Source organism: Tiliqua scincoides, chromosome 1 (genome assembly GCF_035046505.1).
Source record: "Tiliqua scincoides isolate rTilSci1 chromosome 1, rTilSci1.hap2, whole genome shotgun sequence".
NCBI lineage: Eukaryota > Metazoa > Chordata > Lepidosauria > Squamata > Scincidae > Tiliqua > Tiliqua scincoides.
In genome coordinates this window covers 48,389,048-48,409,172 of record NC_089821.1, presented here as the reverse complement: position 1 = coordinate 48,409,172, position 20,125 = coordinate 48,389,048, and the positions used below count along the sequence as shown (strand labels likewise).

At 44.1% G+C, this 20,125-nt stretch overlaps 1 protein-coding gene across 2 annotated transcripts in view; it reads right to left on the bottom strand.

The window, feature by feature from the left end:
• DENND5A (DENN domain containing 5A) overlaps positions 1-20,125 on the bottom strand; it is a 79,506-nt gene that overhangs the window by 44,187 nt on the left and 15,194 nt on the right. For both annotated transcript variants that reach the window (XM_066639848.1, XM_066639847.1), the window contains exons 2-7: positions 16,036-16,107; positions 15,359-15,468; positions 12,957-13,617; positions 8,806-8,993; positions 7,751-8,068; positions 4,259-4,474 (exon numbers count right to left, since the gene is read on the bottom strand). In XM_066639848.1, the coding sequence (XP_066495945.1) occupies positions 4,259-4,474; positions 7,751-8,068; positions 8,806-8,993; positions 12,957-13,617; positions 15,359-15,468; positions 16,036-16,107 (1,565 nt within the window). The remainder of the gene's footprint in view (positions 1-4,258; positions 4,475-7,750; positions 8,069-8,805; positions 8,994-12,956; positions 13,618-15,358; positions 15,469-16,035; positions 16,108-20,125) is intronic.

Below are 20,125 nucleotides of genomic sequence, written 5' to 3'. Positions count from 1 at the left end.
GAGTGGATAGGGAGATGCTCTTTACACTCTCACATAATACCAGAACCAGGGGACATCCACTAAAATTGAGTGTTGGGCGGGTTAGGACAGACAAAAGAAAATATTTCTTTACTCAGCGCGTGGTCGGTCTGTGGAACTCCTTGCCACAGGATGTGGTGCTGGCGTCTAGCCTAGACGCCTTTAAAAGGGGATTGGACGAGTTTCTGGAGGAAAAATCCATTATGGGGTACAAGCCATGATGTGTATGCGCAACCTCCTGATTTTAGGAATGGGTTAAGTCAGAATGCCAGATGTAGGGGAGAGCACCAGGATGAGGTCTCTTGTTATCTGGTGTGCTCCCTGGGGCATTTGGTGGGCCGCTGTGAGATACAGGAAGCTGGACTAGATGGGCCTATGGCCTGATCCAGTGGGGCTGTTCTTATGTTCTTATGTTCTAAGGCTCATGGGCCTGACGCGGCCCTTGGAAGGAATTTATCCAGCCCCCGTTATAACTGGGCTCTCCCAATTGATAATTGGGCTGTCTCATGAACAAAATTTGCACATTTTTCTCCTCTCATTTGCAGCTAATGAGTTTCTATGACAGAATAATGTGCTTTCTCCTAATCTTCATATATTTAATGATGTCACTTCCTCCTTAATGACGTAACTGCTGGCCTTCAGCAGACACCATGAATGCAATTCAATCCACTACATGAAATAAGTTTGACAACCCTGAGTTAAAGGCTTTCACAATGAAACTATGCAACTATGTGTACTGATAATGGTAGTCAAGCAGTTAGGCTCTTTCAGTGCTCTATCCTGCTTTGAAGCTCAAGAGAACTTCAACAGTAGTATGTTATGAGAGAATATTACTAAAAGAAAAATGTTAGTCCCTAATAAGCATACACAATCCCTGATAAGCGTACACAATGGCACCTAATCATGCCATTAGGTCTGATCTTTCTGGTACACTGCAGACCATTTAGTATGCTCATTTCCCCTCTTCCCCCAACACCAATAACACAGGCCTACAAAATTGAGGGTCAGAAAGGTTTTTCCCAACTTTATGGTGGTTTGATATGAATTTGGGGTGCTGATTACAAAAATGGCATCCATTTTGCCCTAATCTAGTTTTGGAGATATAGTCTAGTTTTGGAGATATAGTATAGCCTCTTTAGTGAATGGTTCAAGCAGCTTCCTCATGAGAAAGCCATGGTGTAGGCTTCCTCATGAAGAAGCTGCTTGAATCATTCACTAATGAGGCTATACCGTGTCTCCAAAACTAGACACGATAGGGTAAAACGGATGCCATTTTTTGAATTGGCACCCTAAATATACCCAGAAATTGGTGTAACGTTTAAGGAAGCAAAATGTGTGTTGACCTGTGTAATGTTACCTGCTACATATGATATAAAACTTAAATTTCCACACTGAGCAGTAATAAAAACTAGACTACCTCGGAGTTGTTATAAATCCAACCATTACTAATATTTTTGAAAACACTATTGTATATTTTGACTGTTCAGTTTAAATCAATGTCTAAATGTTCAAAAATTTCTGATTTTAGAACTTCATTATTATTTTCATGTGTTCTAGAAAGTAGATTTACTTAAACTTTTCAGGTAACTGTGATAATTCAGTGGAATTGCCAATACTACATGTGGGGATGGGAGAGAAGAAAGGTACACTGCCTGTGCATGTGACCTTCCCACATATCCTCTGTGCCCCAAAGGTCAACTGTGACAGACTTGGCACCCTGACACAGACAGCCACATAAAGGGCACATTGCTGCTATTAGGAAGAAACAAATCCAAAGGGGGGCACCTGCCCATTCCCTTTTTCCTGCCTGTGGGGAAAACCCAATTAGTGGAATTCCCTCAGCACAGAATCCAGTTGTTCAAAAAATATCTTAGGAGTCAACTCCTGACCAACCCCAACTTCTCTGCACCTATATAATCAAGACCTTATAGCCCATGTGCAACCTCTAAGACAGCAAGGGCCCTATTCCTTCACTCTGTTCTGAAAGAAACAGGCTAGTGAGTCTTTAAAAAGAGAAATAGTTAATTACAAAAAAGGGTAAATGGGCAAGTTTCAGACAGGCAAAAGCTGGCATTTGAAATTAGAGGTAAAATGAAGCAAAATCCTTATGTAAGCTACCTAGACCTGTTCCTAGCTGGGGTCACTTACTTAGCTGCAATTTTCTTGTTTTCTTCCTGGGGTCAGTGGGGTGTGTCAATAATGTCTGGTTACCTCTGCAAGTACTGGAACAAAATGTGCACAATCTCAATTCAGCCTCCCCTTTGTATGAGATTTTAAGGAATCAAAATTTCATCTTCCATTGACTTATTTCAATGGCAGAAAATCCTAGCTCAGCTCCTGGGACTGCCCATTGGCTATAATCAGGCAGACAGACCTGACCAAAGAACAGGTGTGAGCAAAACACAGGAGAACACTTGTGTTATCATCATGCTTCGTTCTACACAGGCACAAGTGTCAGCCACATTGGCCTTATCCCAGACTAACCATTGCATGCAGGTTACAAAGGTCATGGAAGTTGGAATTGTTCAAATTGATTAAGGGTGCGATCCTATGATGGGCCAGCGCTGGCAGCTGCTGCGCTGCCCTGCAATTGCAGTCACTTAAGTGCCAAAAGGCACTTCTGCATGGGCGGTAAGCCTGCTCGGCCGGCACTGAAGACAGCACAAGAAGACAACACTGGAGCGACTCCAGCAGTAAATCCTCCAGTCAGCCAGCAGTGAGACGTTTTGAGATCGGGGGACAGCAGGAGAGGCGAGAAGGGGGCAGAACTGGGTGGGCCAGAGGAAGGATCTGGCCCAGGAGGAGACAGAGACGGCAGCCATATGCTGTGCCCCCTCCCAGGCCAGAAAGCCCAACACAAAATAGCTGGTACAGCTCTAAAGAGACTCATTGGAGCCACCTTGCCTTTCCCCGGGGTAAGGGAACAAACATTTCCTTACCCCAAGGAGACTCTGGTGCCTGTCTCAGCCCCACAGGATGCAGTGGCGGCCATTTCAGCATCGCTGCTCCTCTGGGTGCCAGGGCAGCTTAGGATTGGGCTGCCTCCAGAGCCAGTCTCATATTATGTACAGCTAGAGTTTTCCCAATAGAATCAGGGCTGGTCCACCCATGACACTGACTGAAAAACCAGTGTCAAGCAGTGAGCTGGGGGAGGGGGGAGTGGCAACCTGACAAGGAATGCCCTGTATCATGCATCTGCTCACTATCCCCCTCCAACCCCCTGCTCACCAAGTCACTTCAGTTGACTATCCAATCCTCTTTGCACTCTCTGAAAGTGAGCAGAAAGGATCAGACCAACAGCAGCCCACCTCTACTTCTAGTACAGTTGAAGGGCTTCCATTCACCACAACAGCACATACTGCACAGGTTCCAAAGTCACTCTCAAATAAAATAGTAGCAGGCAGCCATCTACAAGAAAGGGCCCTTTTTGAATGTCAGTCTTCAGTAGGGGTGCCCAAACCCTGCCCTGGGGCCACTTGCAACCCTTTAGGACTCCCAATCCGGCCCTCAGGGAGCCCCCAGTCTCGAATGAGCCTCTGGCCCTTGCTGAAGCCTGCACTGGCCTGATGCAACTTCTCTCAGCATGATGGCCAACTGTTCGACCTCTCGCATGAGCTGTGGGACGAAGGCTCCCTCCACTGTTTGCTGTTTCACATCTGTGATACAGTAGTGGCAGCAAAGGAAAGGCTGGCCTTGCTTTTTGTGCAAGGCCTTTTATAAGCCTTGAGTTTTGGCAAGACCTTCATTCATTCATATAAGCCTCTGCATTCATTCATATAAGCCTCCACCTCTAATATATTCATTTATGTAAATTATTCAAATTTGAAATGTAATTTAATTCTGTTTTTCCCCAGCCCCCGACACAGTGTCAGAGAGATGATGTGGCCCTCCTGCCAAAAAGTTCGGACACCCCGATCTTCAGCAATAACACAAGGCTCACACATTTAATGGTTTGATTTTTACCCATGAATTAAACACCACCATATTCATATTGTCCACCAAACATTTCAATGAGTTAATCATATGGTGATCTTGTGAATTTGCCCTAACACTCAACAAAATAATGACTACTTTACAAAGCATATATTCTTTCTGTGGCTCAGTTTAGACACTATGTTCCTTATTCTTCATGCTTTGAAAGACTAGTAGTATGCTACAGTCTTTTGCTCTCCTTTCCCTCTCTCCCTTCTTGTACATGGATCCCCACACTGCCTTCCACGGTCTCCATTTTCATACTCACTTTATCAAAATTTTGCATCTGCTCCCTGTTGGTAAACCATGACTCTTTGTCTTGACTGGGCTGAATAACAAAAACTTCATAATCCGCAAACATCTGAGTGAAACGATTAGCAAAAACTTCCCGGACTTGAATATTGAGCTGATAAACCTTGAGCTCTTCTTCATCACATTGCACTTTGAGATCCTTCTTGCTACCAGTATCATCCCAAACTTCAAGCTGTAAAGAAATGGAAACAAATATAGTGATCTGTATTTGGGAGAAAAAACTTATAAAGAAGTCAGAACATCTAGATCTGAACATCTGCTGGAATTACAAGATCTGACAAAATGGTGGTTTATCACCAAATAGAAAGGGAAAAAAGTGTACTTCTTATGAGGATTGCACCCTGATGTTTTAAAAACTAGACCTCTCTGCCAAACAGTTGCAAAATGGAACAAGGGTGCAGAAGGGTGAGGTGTGATCCTACCAAAGCGAAGGAGGCTTCCTTGATTTAAATGGAAGCTTTGATCCCTGGCTGCCTTTTTTCTCAGGAGTGAACAGGTTAACATTGGTTGCAGCATGTCTTGGAGCCCATCACCATGGAAACTGATTGCCCTGTAATTATTTCTGCATTGTCTTTTTGCTCTCCTGGCTGCCTGAACAGCTCTGACCCATCAAGGAGATGATTTACACTTGCTTTATTGGCAGAAATTTCTCATCTTATAGGTGAGTATCTACTGTACCCTCCTTTCTGTCTCCTCAGAGAATGGGGATTTACAGGTATGCCAAGTGCCCCTTTTTCTCCAAGGTAGCAGAAAGAAGCTGTCGTCATAAAAGAGAAAATGTGGACATCACTCTGTCAAACCCTGCTGCTGGCCAAGGCTGTATCATAATGTCATGTTTAAAAAAAATGCATGTAAGTTCCCATGCAGCTGCCCTACACATCCTTCAATATGGCATCTTTGCCCCAAGGAAATTCATCTGTGCAGAGGAAATTACTTCCCAAGTGAATGGGCAGTGATCCCATGAAGAGCAACATGTCCTAGCAACTGACAGGCTAGTAACACATACCAGTAAGTCAGAGGTTCTCAGGAGGCTTTGCCCTTTAAAGGGGCGAGGAGGGGGGAATGCAGCGAAATGATCCCCAGGATGGTACCGTTGGGCAGCCTAGTCCTAGAAATGGGTGACAGGGCTTCATTTTACTCACCAGCAGCAAAGCAGCTGCCTTCCAGGAGTGTGGGCAGCCCCACAGAAGCCTCCGCAGGGATCCCCAAGCCTCGGAAAACCTTAAAATAAAGATTGCAACCCACTTTCAGTTTTCGATCGTGAAACCAGAAGTGGGTCACAGTCTTTATTTTTACATTTTCCAAGACTTGAGAATCCCTGCAGTGGTTTCCATGAGGCTCCCTACATCCCTGAGAGGCTGCTGCTGCTACTGGTGAGTAAAATGAAGCCCCTGGCAGTGGCACAATCCTGGGGAATGTGTTGCTACATTCGCCCCTCCCCCACAAAGACTTACCCAGAGCATTTGGCAACCATTGCATTATGTTATTTTGAAAGAGTAAGTTATTTCAGCCTAGTCAACTGAAAGCTTCATCAAAACAGGGCTGGCCTGGGTAGATCAGAAACCCCTTGAAATCCTAGCAACTTGACCTTGCCTGTAGCAGGCTGGAAGAGGGTGGCAAGCAGATGGGGGACAGTCAGCAGTTCATCACCCCTCCCCTCCAAGGTGCTGCCCAATGCAGTGCTTTCATGTTGCATAATCTGTGAACTAGCTCCAACTGAATGCCTCTGCAGGATTTGGGGCATTGCAATAATGTCCAAAAATATTAGTTATATTCAAGCTTGAAATGACTGCACTTGATAACTGTTTCATACTAAGATGTTCTAAAACATGGTGCACAAAGAACAGTAATATTTCACTATTATGCTAGATCATAAATACATTTGTTTTTTCTGATCTGACTTTATTTCTATAATGCCAAAAAAAACCCAAATTAAAAAAGTTAGTTGACTAAGGGCGTAATCCTAACTTGTGCTGGAACAGGCAAGCCAGGAGGCTTGCGCTGTATTCAGCACAGGATTGTGGCCAGAAGTGGCTTAGCCAGAGGTCAGAGAAAATGTTTCCCCTTACCCCTGGGTAAGGGCTGCTGGCCACAATGGGTCTCCTCAGAGTTGCGCCACCTCTGGAGGTGGCACAAGTCCGTGGAGAGCAGAGCAGCTTGAAGCCACTCCGTTCTCCCCAGGAATGGGGGTTGGGCTCCAACCAGAACCCAGCCCCGCCTCCTGCTCCCCTCCCACCTACCCATCACCCACCCTCCCCCCACCCAGAAAACACCTCCCTCTCTCCTCCTCCCTGCCTCTCCCACACCTATCTTCTCTGCTTGTGTCGGGGCAGGCAGGCCAACAGAAGCGGCTAAGGGGAAGCTGGCACAGAAACTTATGTCAGCCTCTGCAGGCAGGCGCTTCTCAGATCACCGGCCTGACTTCCCCTCAAGGAGGCACAAACGTGCTTTACGGCACATTTGCGACCCTCCTAGGCTGGCCCAAGGGACTTTGACCAGCCTGACTGCAAGTTAGGATTGCGCCCTAACATAATTAACAATCAGTTCCCAACTGCTAATCTCTGTCAAACTTTTAATATGTTTTAAAATAGGACAACAGAGGAGGAATACTTACAGTACCTGTAAAAACCTTTCAGTATCTACAGCTGACCCTCTCAGTTCCCTCGTAAGGAGTACTCAAAAGACAATATTCAGACTTCACACACAGCAATAAGCCATATAAAAGATAAGTAGAATGGACTACAGTTCAAACTGCAACAAATTTTTTAAAGTCACAATTTAAGCAACAGTAACACAGGCCTGTGAATTTGAGTGTCAGAAAAACGTTTTTCATAATTTATGGTTATTTTATATGAATTTGGGGCACTGATTCAAAAAATGACATCTATTTTGTCCAATCACTCATAGTTCTGGATATATGGCATAGCCTTGAAAGTGAATAGTTCAAGCAGCTTCTTCATGAGGGAGCCATGGCACAGGCATGATAGGGCAAAAATGGTGCCATTTTTTGAATCAGCACCCTAAATATACCACGGAATAAATCTAACTTTTAAGGTAGCAAAAGAAGTAGACAACATTTGTTAATTTCAGATGTTGAACATCGAGATCTGTTTACTAGATGCCTTTCAAAGGGGACTGGACAGATGTATGGAGGAAAAGTTCATCACAGGTACCAACCTCCAATTTTTAGCGGTAGCCTCTCTCTGAATGCCAGATGTAAGGCAGGAGCAACAGGATACAGGTAATGTGTTCTCTTGAATGCTCCTCGAGACATGTGCTGTACCACTGTGAGATACAGGAAGCTGGACTAGGTGGGTCCTTGGCCTGATCCAGCAAAGCTGTTCTTACGTTCTTACTGTGATACTAATGCAGACCAAAATCCTCAAACCATCTGGTACCAGTTATTTCCTTAATCCATCATGAAGTTCCCATGAGCAGTATATCTTACCTTTTCTAGGCTCACACCTGTTCTTTTGACAAGTGCTTGAAGTCTTGCTATAGTCTCATTTTCTTTTAATAGTTCATAAGAATTTAAAGGTGATCCTGCTATATTCCCATTTCTCTTATCAGAGACAATGTCACATGTCCTGAGGCTCTTCATTTTGGAGGCACTTTCACTACAATGCAAGTTTCCTTCAGGTGGAATCCCAAAAGCCATAAGAACCTCAGAGACTTCCTGAATGAATTCAAGTTTATTTGGAAATTGAGGCAAGTCTTCTGGTAACTCAACATAGTGGTTGTCTATGTCCACAAAACACAAATTTGCCTGGAAATTAAAGTCAGGAGAGAATAAAAGTAATCATGAGTGGAATGACAATTTGTAGAAATAAACTGGGTGTGTAATATGCTTGCATTTTTAATTTTTGTATAGTGTCTAGAAATTTAGGTGGTACTATAATAAAAACAAATCTGAAAATTTATATTCAAAAATGGCATAATGGATTTAGAAAGAATCATTTAATAGGTCCCTTTACCTGTGTCTGCAAGGTAGAAAATATTTATAAAAAATTCCTGGATGTGTTCTATTCCAGTAAATACATCTTAATATTCTTGTATTGAGACAATAATCCTAGCAACAAGAGGTTGCTAGGAAAAACCTAGAGGAAAAAGATACCTTAAGTAAACCCTATCTTCTCAAGTGATTGGCTCAAGGCACTGAACTCCATATCTAGGGAACAGGATTGTATATACCTGGGCATTTGTTCTTTGGCAAAGGTTTAATTTTTAAAGCAAGTTTCTACCCTTTATTGCTGCTATGATATGCTTGAAAGTGTGTGGATGATGCCTGGTGAAATCTCAGATGCTAGAAATGAGGTAGATAAAGCTATATTTCTAGGTACAATTCAGTTTCCCTTACCAAATCAAGCCTAGAAAAAATTGAGCACCATACACAATGAGCACATTCTCTCGCTATGTAAAGAAATCTAACATCAATTCAAGTTCCTCCCCTTCAGAATTTGTTAAGAGACAAGTTAACTCCAACACTAATCAAACTTTTCTCACCTCTTGGGGGAGTTCCAGCTTAGATCTGTCATCCAGTCCATTAGAGTGCAAGCCCATCAAATAAGGAACAGGAGCATCTAGAAAATGGAGGAGGGAGGCTGGAAGGATGGGAACATATACATGCTGCCACTGGAATGGGAACATCAGTGCTGTAATTGTCTCTGCCACAGTCATCAGTCTCTGGTAATCTAAAAAGCACAACAGTTAGAAAGACAAAACACATAAGAACTATCACAAATCTGCAACATGTGAAAACAGTTCAAATCTAGAGGTTTAGTTCATGGAGCACTAGACGACCAACACAAGGCATTGCAAAATATAGGTGCTGTGGGGGCTCCAGCCGAAAGCTTGACTTACCAGGGATCCCTGACCACATGTGGCTCCCTCTCTTGGCCTACGCCTACAGTGACAGCCTGGCCAGAATTCCAAGAAAGTTCCTGGAGATCAATCTGGCCAGCCATGAGGCAGCACACCCCAATCTCTGGGCCAGTGGGCAGGGAACAATCACAGTAGTGGCATTGCTGGCCAGGACCAGCAGAAGCTGGCAACAGGGCCACAGGGACTTCTGTGGTGTCCTCCAGTCCCAGCGTCAGAAGCTGGTGGTCCATCCTTTCCTCCCTAACCCCTGACAGGGAGGCCAGGTAGGATGCAACACCCCATGGACTACTTGGGGAGGTTGAGAACTGCTCAGAGAGAGCAAGATGGGCTGTGATGGGTGAGACAGCGACTTGCTCAACCGAGGCAGAAAGGGAGCAGGATCCAGGGGGAGAACCTTACATGGCCTGGGAGGGCAGAAGGGGCAGGTTCCATGAGGGTGGATATACCCTTTATAATGCTAGGGCAAGACAAGTGAAGAGGAATAGAGATGGTGAGGCAGCAGGCTGAGGTTGAAGCCTGCACATTGTTGAACCCCCACCAGAGCTAAATCTAGGGAGGAGGAAGGCAGGTGCCAGAACCCCCTCCCCCTGGTATAATCTAAGGCCACATTTGTCCAGGGCCGGCCACAGGACCCAAAGGCACACTTGTGGGGATCTCCCCTCCTCCTGCAATGACTTGTCACATAACATTTCAGAGGAGGGAGGTGTTCCAGGGTGGGGCCAAGGAGGGAGGGAGAGGAGGGAGGAGGGAGGTGTTCGAGGGTGCGCCAAGTTAGAGAGGCTGTGAAGGGCAAGGAAGCTTCCTTCCATAAATGGAAGTCTTGCCCTAACGAGGAGAATAAAAAGGAACATAAACTGTGGCAAAAGAAATGTAAGAAGGTGATACTGGAGGCCAAGCGAGACTATGAGGAACGCATGGCCAGCAACATTAAGGGGAATAATAAAAGCTTCTTCAAATATGTTAGAAGCAGGAAATCCGTCAGAGAAGCGGTTGGCCCTCTGGATGGTGAGGGAGGGAAAGGGGAGATAAAAGGAGACTTAGAGATGGCAGAGAAATTAAATGAGTTCTTTGCATCTGTCTTCACGGCAGAAGACCTCGGGCGGATACCGCTGCCCGAACGGCCCCTCCTGACAGAGGAGTTAAGTCAGACAGAGGTTAAAAGAGAAGATGTTTCAGACCTCATTGATAAATTAAAGATCAATAAGTCACCGGGCCCTGATAGCATCCACCCAAGAGTTATTAAGGAATTGAAGAATGAAGTTGCAGACCTCTTGACTAAGGTATGCAACTTGTCCCTCAAAACGGCCATGGTGCCAGAAGATTGGAGGATAGCAAATGTCACACCTATTTTTAAAAAGGGAAAGAGGGGGGACCCAGGAAACTATAGGCCGGTCAGCCTAACATCCATACCGGGTAAGATGGTGGAATGCCTCATCAAAGATAGGATCTCAAAACACATAGACGAACAGGCCTTGCTGAGGGAGAGTCAGCATGGCTTCTGTAAGGGTAAGTCTTGCCTCACGAACCTTATAGAATTCTTTGAAAAGGTCAACAGGCATGTGGATGCGGGAGAACCCATGGACATTATATATCTGGACTTTCAGAAGGCGTTTGACACAGTCCCTCACCAAAGGCTACTGAAAAAACTCCACAGTCAGAGAATTAGAGGACAGGTCCTCTCGTGGATTGAGAACTGGTTGGAGGCCAGGAAGCAGAGAGTGGGTGTCAATGGGCAACTTTCACAAATGGAGAGAGGTGAAAAGCGGTGTGCCCCAAGGATCTGTCCTGGGACCGGTGCTTTTCAACCTCTTCATAAATGACCTGGAGACAGGGTTGAGCAGTGAAGTGGCTAAGTTTGCAGATGACACCAAACTTTTCCGAGTGGTGAAGACCAGAAGTGATTGTGAGGAGCTCCAGAAGGATCTCTCCAGACTGGCAGAATGGGCAGCAAAACGGCAGATGCGCTTCAATGTCAGTAAGTGTAAAGTCATGCACATTGGGGCAAAAAATCAAAACTTTAGATATAGGCTGATGGGTTCTGAGCTGTCTGTGACAGATCAGGAGAGAGATCTTGGGGTGGTGGTGGACAGGTCGATGAAAGTGTCGACCCAATGTGCAGCGGCAGTGAAGAAGGCCAATTCTATGCTTGGGATCATTAGGAAGGGTATTGAGAACAAAATGGCTAGTATTATAATGCCGTTGTACAAATCGATGGTAAGGCCACACCTGGAGTATTGTGTCCAGTTCTGGTCGCCGCATTTCAAAAAGACATAGTGGAAATGGAAAAGGTGCAAAAGAGAGCGACTAAGTTGATTACGGGGCTGGGGCACCTTCCTTATGAGGAAAGGCTACGGCGTTTGGGCCTCTTCAGCCTAGAAAAGAGACGCCTGAGGGGGGACATGATTGAGACATACAAAATTATGCAGGGGATGGACAGAGTGGATAGGGAGATGCTCTTTACACTCTCACATAATACCAGAACCAGGGGACATCCACTAAAATTGAGTGTTGGGCGGGTTAGGACAGACAAAAGAAAATATTTCTTTACTCAGCGTGTGGTCGGTCTGTGGAACTCCTTGCCACAGGATGTGGTGATGGCGTCTAGCCTAGACGCCTTTAAAAGGGGATTGGACAAGTTTCTGGAGGAAAAATCCATTATGGGGTACAAGCCATGATGTGTATGCGCAACCTCCTGATTTTAGAAATGGGTTATGTCAGAATGCCAGATGCAAGGGAGGGCACCAGGATGAAGTCCCTTGTTATCTGGTGTGCTCCCTGGGGCATTTGGTGGGCCGCTGTGAGATACAGGAAGCTGGACTAGATGGGCCTATGGCCTGATCCAGTGGGGCTGTTCTTATGTTCTTATGGGGGGAGGGTGGGTGGTGGGCGGCCCTGGGGGTGGGTGGGTAGGGAGCAGGAGGCGGGGCTGGGAACCGGCGGTTATGCAGGATCCCACCCCCCATTCCCGGGGAGTTTGGCGCAGCTTCAAGTCACTCTGCTCTCCTTGGACTTGCGCCACCTCAAGAGGTGGCACAAGTTCGAGGAGACCATAGGTGCAAGGGTGCAAGGGTGGCTTACAAGGAGGTAAGGGGAAACTCTGGCTGAGCCACTTTGGGCACCTATCCTGTGCTGGATACAGTGCAAGCCTCATGGCTTGTCTGCTCCAGCGCAGGATAGGATTGCACCCTTAGCCTTCTAAAGTTAAGTGGTCCCCAACAAAGTGTAATTTTAAAAAGCCAGTCGTGGTGCTAAAATGTTTGGGAACTATGTTTGTTTGGAATCTATATAGTTAGCTGCCATATTTGCACAAACAGTAGCAATTATTTCAAGTTGTAGCAATTGTGCAAATTGCAGAGAAGGTATGAACAACCTCATGTAGAAACAGTGATACATAAAAATGGAGCTTTTGCACTCCCATGGTGCTGGAAAGAGGACCAGTGTTAGAGGTTAACTGTCCCATTGTCTCTATCATTGCCACTACTTGGTAATCTTCAACTGCTTTTCCAATACATCAGGTTGTGAGGCACACTGTGACAACATTTTGTTCAAGCACTTTAACATTCCCAGTTCTAGCTAGATCAGCAAAAGTATGTACAATCTGATATATGTACACATGCAAATTTGGCCATCATTCTCAAAGGCCATGACTTTGGCCATAACTGGATAGTTTCAGAAACACTTTTCCCAGTAAGATCTTTATCTTCCTTTAACAGTTTTATTATTATTTATCTATTATGCCTAACTATAATCTACAAAATAAAAAAGACACTCACGCTGTGAATAAAGCAGTATCTGAAATTCCAGAAGAGCACAAGTGAAGAGTTGAACCATATTCTCCACTCCAAGTAACTCAAAAACCTCTTTAACTGGAAAGTCAAATAATGGCAATTCATTGGTGCTTGGTCTCTGGCATATAATTGGTCCATAAACTCCTGAAAATTTTAGAGATCTCCCTGCTGGAGGAAGAGGAACTTCATAGAGTATGTTGTAGATAAAGCTTTCCAAAGGTAATGGTGGTGGTTGAGGGGATGTTACAGCTTGGTGTAGTTGCTCAAGAACTTTCCTACATGCCTTCATGAAAGACATTGGGGTTATCAGACAAATGCATTTAGAGACATAAAGCGTGTCTCTGCTAATATCGTACGAATTAAACCGCTGTAGCTTTGATACGGAGGTGCCATTACAGTCTTCTATGGTGCTACAGTTATCTTTGTCATTTGTAAGTGGAGTATGAAGAATATCATATTCCGCGTTGTGCATGTGATACAATGTCTGCATTGCGCTACAGATTTGTTTGCTGGTAACTTCCTCATAAAATGTGAGAGAAAAACCAAATGTCCTTGAGCCATCTTCACGGGTAATGATAAACGAATGGAATCGAGGTTCTCTTGCATCGGTTTGTGTCTTGAAAGATAGACCCTTAGGCATACATAGCTGGAAAAAAGATTGAACAAACATTGTATATTGCTTACTTCAGTAATTGTGTACTCTCAACGATAAGCACTACTCTGCTTTCAAAGATAACCTGTTAAAATGCCTAATCAATTGCAAATTTTACATTAAAATTTAACATTTAAAATATTTAAGTAAATGCACAGATATCAGACTCAAATTTTATGAAGTCTTCCAAAAGTATCTTAAATGATATACTAATAACTCTAAAACAGGATTCAACTGTGCAAAATTATTGTTTTTATCCTTCTCTCTCTCACTGATTGGCCAAGCCATACAAGCGAACATTGCATCCTGCAGGGGGGTTTCCTGGAGATTTGCTCCAGAATGCATTGCAGTGGGAGCCTGGGAGAAGAAAGGAATCTCCATGCAATCTGGAAGTGGATTTTTCAGTGTTAAAAACAGCTCTGCAGGTTGAGAAATGGCACAGTTTTGTCGCAAAACAGTAGGAGCTCCAATTTTGGCAGTTTTTTAAAGTGCTTTAAATAAGGACTCCAGTATCCTGATTGCATTAGCCCATCTTTAATAGGATAGATTTAAAGTTGCCCAGATGGATCTCTCTCTGGTTCTCTTTTTAGATAATGGACTAAGAGCCCAATTCTATTCTTCCCCTCCCATCAATGCAGCTATGCCAAAAAAGGTACATGTTGTTTCCAGTGGGATGGGGGGCAAATCGAGAGGCTATGGAGGGGGAAAGCAGAATTATACTCCCTCAACTCTCCTTAAGCCTCCCACTCAACAACAAAGCGCTGGTGCAAGTCCAAGGAGAAGAAAGTGGTGGGAAGTTTTGAAAAACAGGGGATTAGGTCTGGCATACACCACCACCACCGGATCCACCCCCTCCCACCATTTCCCTGCCCCATTCCGCCCTCCTCTACCCATTCACCCCTCCCTTCTCTTTTCCTGCTCCCCCCAGCAGAAGTAGTAGGGTCTGGCAGCAGAGTTGCAGCATTTTTGTCCCTGTGCTCCGTCAGCATCCATTTTACAACATCAAGGTAAGCCCCTACTGCTGTCAGACCTGTTCCAGCAATATTGCTGGCATGAGTCTGAGATGATCTGTGAGGGCAAATAAGGCCCAGGAAGAGGTTCTGAATTCAACAGGCACTGCCTCCAGTGAGCCCACCCCTTTACCAGGACCTATCCAACCTCCTCCCACCCCTGTTGCTTCCCCATTCCACCCACCCTCACTCCAATCCACCTCTGCTCTTCCTCCCTCCCAGCTCCTACAAGGTCTAACACTTGTTCTGGCAGCATAAATGGCCCATAGGATTGGGCTGTAAGAAATCTGCATCTGTGTGGGTGGGAGGACTAGAAGGACAACTAATGGTGGGGAACATTGGCCTGATTCAATTGTAACAGGAAATCATAGTTTCCTGCTTAGTGAACATAGCTTTGAAAGTCATGGCTTTGTATATCTCCTGTCAACACGAAAAAGAAAATGAGGAAGAGGGAAAGCCTTTACTTCTGCTATGAAGTAAACCACAGTTCTACATTATGTAAGTCTACTTCAAACCAGAATTAGGGATCAAATCGGGATATGAAACCACACATTGATTCTGGTTTCTTTTTCCCAACTGCAGTAAACCGCATTTCAGGTTCCTACTTAACACTTGTTCACATAACAGGAAAACATCGTTTCCTCTGAGCTGGGTTATTAAATCTGCTTCAGACTACTGTAGTACAAGTATAACAAGGAAAATTAAGAATATGACAAGCTACAAACCATTCCCACTGCATCCTGATCAAAGGGATTCCACTCAACATTTTCAGGATACCGAGCAAGAACTTTGGACTTGAACGTGCGTCTTAAGGGAGTTTGCTCAAAATTTTCACCTGAAAAATGAAAAAAAGATCAAGTGAATCTCAGTATTTTCACCACAAGCTCTTTTAATATGCCCGGAAAGCATATTATTAAGCAGTAAAAGTATTAAGTTCAAATGATTCCTTTCAGAGAAACAGGAAATGCAAAATAGTGATTAGCAAGAAAGAGTAAAAGTGAGGTTAATATAGCACTGCAGTGTCCTGCATACAATTATCTATCTGTGCCTTTCCATTAACTATGGAACTTAGTTAAACCACCAACTTTACTGGTTTCATCCATTTCAGAAAAGTATTATGGATATGCATTTTTATATTCACCAAAATCAAAGCTCATTTCAAAATTAATTTAGGAAACGCACATATAGGTAAGAAGCAAATATTAAGCAAGAAGTGTAAATGCATGTAAGACCAACTCTAATAGCATTATTTGGTATTTAAGACTGGAATCCATCATCTGTTACAGTAATCAACTGTGAAGGGAAATCTAAAAGGTACAAAATGGTCCACAGACAGAAACGCTAGAAAAGAAGAATTCATGTGAATCAAACTGTTGATGTTTTCCCCCTGTTTTTATTTTACCTTCTGCTGAACTTGAAATGAAATGGCCACCACCATCTTGGGCTTTAGAGGCCTGTATATACTGGCATAATGCTATATGACAAATAAAAAGAACACTGCATTATAATTTAATAGCAAAAATTCTTATTGCTACAGATCTGCTTTGAAACAACACCTTCAAATGTAACGAAACCGGTATGTTTTATATTTTCCAACTTCATATACTGTATTAGTTGATTTATCAAATGATTTTTTTTCAGACTACAGAAAAATATTGATTACCGGAATGCATAGAAAACTATGAAACAATGGCAATACCCATTATGTTGGAATAAGACTCTCCAGCGTGCAAGATGTCAAACTATATTTTCCACGAATGCTAATTGTGCATTACTGCACAAATCACTTAGGTTAAACATCTACATAATCATTCATTTTTATTCTCACAATTAAGGACAGGTCACTGCTTTGGTGTGCCTTGGGCATAATTTCAGAAACAAATACGAAGCAAGGTTCTGTGCAAAGTCTCTCGTGGAATTTTTTCTTGATACAATTTTTTCACTCCCTTAAATCCTTTTCTTAAAGAATCTGCAGAAGCTAATCAATCCAGGTGTACACCTGAGGCTTACAATCAACTTTGAACTATCAGATTCATTTTACCATTAGGATCGGGAGGTGACACTATTCCCATGACTGCACTGCCTACAGATGAGCCAAAAGTCATAGAAGCCATGCATAGTAGAGGGTATGGAAAAAGCAAAGAAAGGGAGTAGGAAAAGCACACTCAAATGGGTTGGGCATGAAGCCTGATCTATGAAGATTACTTCAAACTTCCAGGACTGCAAATAATTAAACCTAGGAAGTATATATTAGAGCCTCCAGTCAATGTGTGCCCGTTGGGCAAAAAGGTGGGGTATAAATTAATAAAATAATAAAAAATAATAATATGAAGGCTGAGCTAAATCAAGATTAATGAGATTCTACAGAAACCTTGACTAACTGGTTGAGATTTCTGCCCAGGAGTGTGTGGGAGCCAGAATCAAATGTACATTCAGACAATACGTATGGGGGGATATATCCGCAGATCCCATATCTGCGGTTTCAGATATCTGCAAATCAGATTCACAACACTTCCCCCCTGCAATCCCCTCTGGAAGGGGGGGGGTCCCCTGGTTATCCATGGTTTCACTTAACCATGGGGGGGGGGTTCCGGAACAGAACTCCCACAGATTCCAGGGCACACCTGTAGTTTTTTAAACCCGAGAAGCTGCATATTTCCTTTTGTTATGACAAACACCTAGCTTACCCACTCCAAAACAAGAGTGTGTATTATGTATTCTGATGGAGCTTGTATTGACAACAATTAGGGTCCAATCCTAAGAGCGTTGATGGCCAGCAGCTGGCATCCGCTGTCGTGCGAGTGCCATAAGGCACTTCACAGGCTGGGTGAGAATGCTGTGCTGGTGGTGAGGCCAGTGCCAATTGACACTAGGCCTCAGCATGGGGAAGACACCTCAGATGAGCAGTGGGTGGTAAGTGTCCCCGCCAAACATTAAAGCCAATTTGATGGGTGCAGCTGCTAGCACTCAAAATACCAAAGATTTTCAAACAAAATGGGAAAAACTTGTTACTCTTTGTCAGACCAGAAATTCACCTAACCCTCAAGCTCCAGCAGTGGCTAGAGCTTGAGGATTCGGTCCAACTTCAAATATTCAGACAAATTTCCTATGAATGCAATGCTGTCTATATAAGAAGAAAATATCTATGACTCCCAAAATCAACTCTGTCACCTTCACAGAATGAATAGGAAAATAAATACGCAAAGCATTACAGCTGCTATAACAATATGGCAGAATTATATTAAACAACATGCTGCAAATAAAGCTTTTATCACCATCTGCGAACATGGGATAGGGGAAGTCATTCAATCCTTCATTTATTCTCCAACACATCATTAAGTTGCAAGAGAGGCTGATTTTGGAATTGTTGCTGTGCTCTTTGTTAATGCAAAATTATTTCAGATTACACTTCTTCATTTACTCAAAAGACTTCAAAGAATCTTCAAGGCATGTTTTTGTAGAACCAATCTCCATAGAGCTGGAGATACACAGCAATACAGAAGCTCTACTTTAAAAAATAAAAATCAGTAAAATGAAAGGTTTCAACTAACTAAATGGGACAGTCACTTGTACATCAACCTGAGTTGCTTGGAATGGTGAAATATATTTACATGTTTAGTTTACATTCCACCTTTCAGCCAGTACCAGACCTGCAGATAAGAACACTGAAACATGAAAAAGTCACACATTACACAGTTTCTTTCAAAAATAATGTCAGCAAATCCATGTTGGCATCCTTTAGTTTTGGAAGACTATGGTATCGCGCTCTGAATGGTAGATCTGGAACAGTGTCCTCTCCAGTACGCGAAGCCTGGGTAAAGTAGGTATGGAGGATAGGCTGTTACCCATGCAGCAAATCCCCCCTCTCCACGTCACTGAAATGGTCCAATGGAAAGGCAGAAGCCAATACGGTTGGTTCCAGCTGCGTCGCAGGAGTTGCCAGAACGTGACTGTGTTCAGCCATGAACTGCCTCAGGGACTCCGGCTCCTGATTTTGCAAACCCAAGGTAAGAAAATCAGGTTAAAAAGTCAGCTCAAACCAAAAGCCTTTTGATATAAAAAGCCCTGACCAGTCTTCCAAAAGTCACTAATAAACGCACCTAGCAAGCTTTCCAAAGGAACAAGTTCCCAAGAACGGGTACTGTCACCAAGAAAACCCAGTTTCTTGCAGCTAGTAGCTTAGCCTGAAAAAGCCATGACAATTAGAACAAGGTGCCTCATAAGTAGAACTAAACACATGTGGGCTCTTCCAGGAGAATAATAATAGACAGGAGTTATTAATCAAGAAAATAAAATGCATGCAAGTGCTAAATACATCTGTATGGAAAACATTTCAGAAAGCAATCCTAACTGTGCCTATGGCTGGCACAGCAGCCGCTATGCGGGCTGAAGGTATCACAAATGTGCCATTCAAGACCAGAGACATCTACAGCAGTTATATTTGTACAAGTCAAGCAGGCTGCAGATTCCTGTAAGAGCGCAAAATTGTTGTTGGCAACCTTCAGCCTCAAAAGACTATGCTATCGCGCTCTGAATGGTGGTTCTGGCACAGCGTCTAGTGTGGCTGAAAAGGCAGATTCGGGAGTGACAATCCCTTCCACACTGGGAGCAAGTGTAGTGTGTCCCTGGTCTGTCTCCCTGGCTATGGGCCTTCCTTCTTTGCCTCAGACTGTTGACCAAGTGTCTCTTCAAATTGGGAAAGGCCATGCTGCATAGCCTGCCTCCAAGCAGGCCGCTAAGAGGCCAGGGTTTCCCACCTGTTGAGGTTCACTCCTAAGGCCTTCAGATCCCTCTTGCAGATGTCCTTGTATCGCAGCTGTGGTCTACCTGTAGGGTGCTTTCCTTGCACGAGGTCTCCATAGAGGAGATCCTTTGGGATCCAGCCATCATCCATTCTCACAACATGACCGAGCCAACGCAAGCGTCTCTGTTTCAGCAGTGCATACATGCTAGGGATTCCAGCTCATTCCAGGACTGTGTTGTTTGGAACTTTGTCCTGCCAGGTGATGCCGAGGATGCGTCAGAGGCAGCGCATGTGGAATGCGTTCAGTTTCCTCTCCTGTTGTGAGCGAAGAGTCCATGACTCGCTGCAGTACAGAAGTGTACTCAGGACGCAAGCTCTGTAGACCTGGATCTTGGTATGTTCCGTCAGCTTCTTGTTGGACCAGACTCTCTTTATGAGTCTGGAAAACGTGGTAGCTGCTTTACCGATGTGTTTGTTTAGCTCGGTATTGAGAGAAAGAGTGTCGGAGATCGTTGAGCCATGGTACACAAAGTCATGGACAACCTCCAGTTCATGCGCAGAGATTGTAATGCAGGGAGGTGAGTCCACATCCTGAACCATGACCTGTGTTTTCTTAAGGCTGATCGTCAGTCCAAAATCTTGGCAGGCCTTGCTAAAACGATCCATGAGCTGCTGCAGATCTTTGGCAGAGTGGGTAGTGACAGCTGCATCGTCTGCAAAGAGGAAGTCACGCAGACATTTCAGCTGG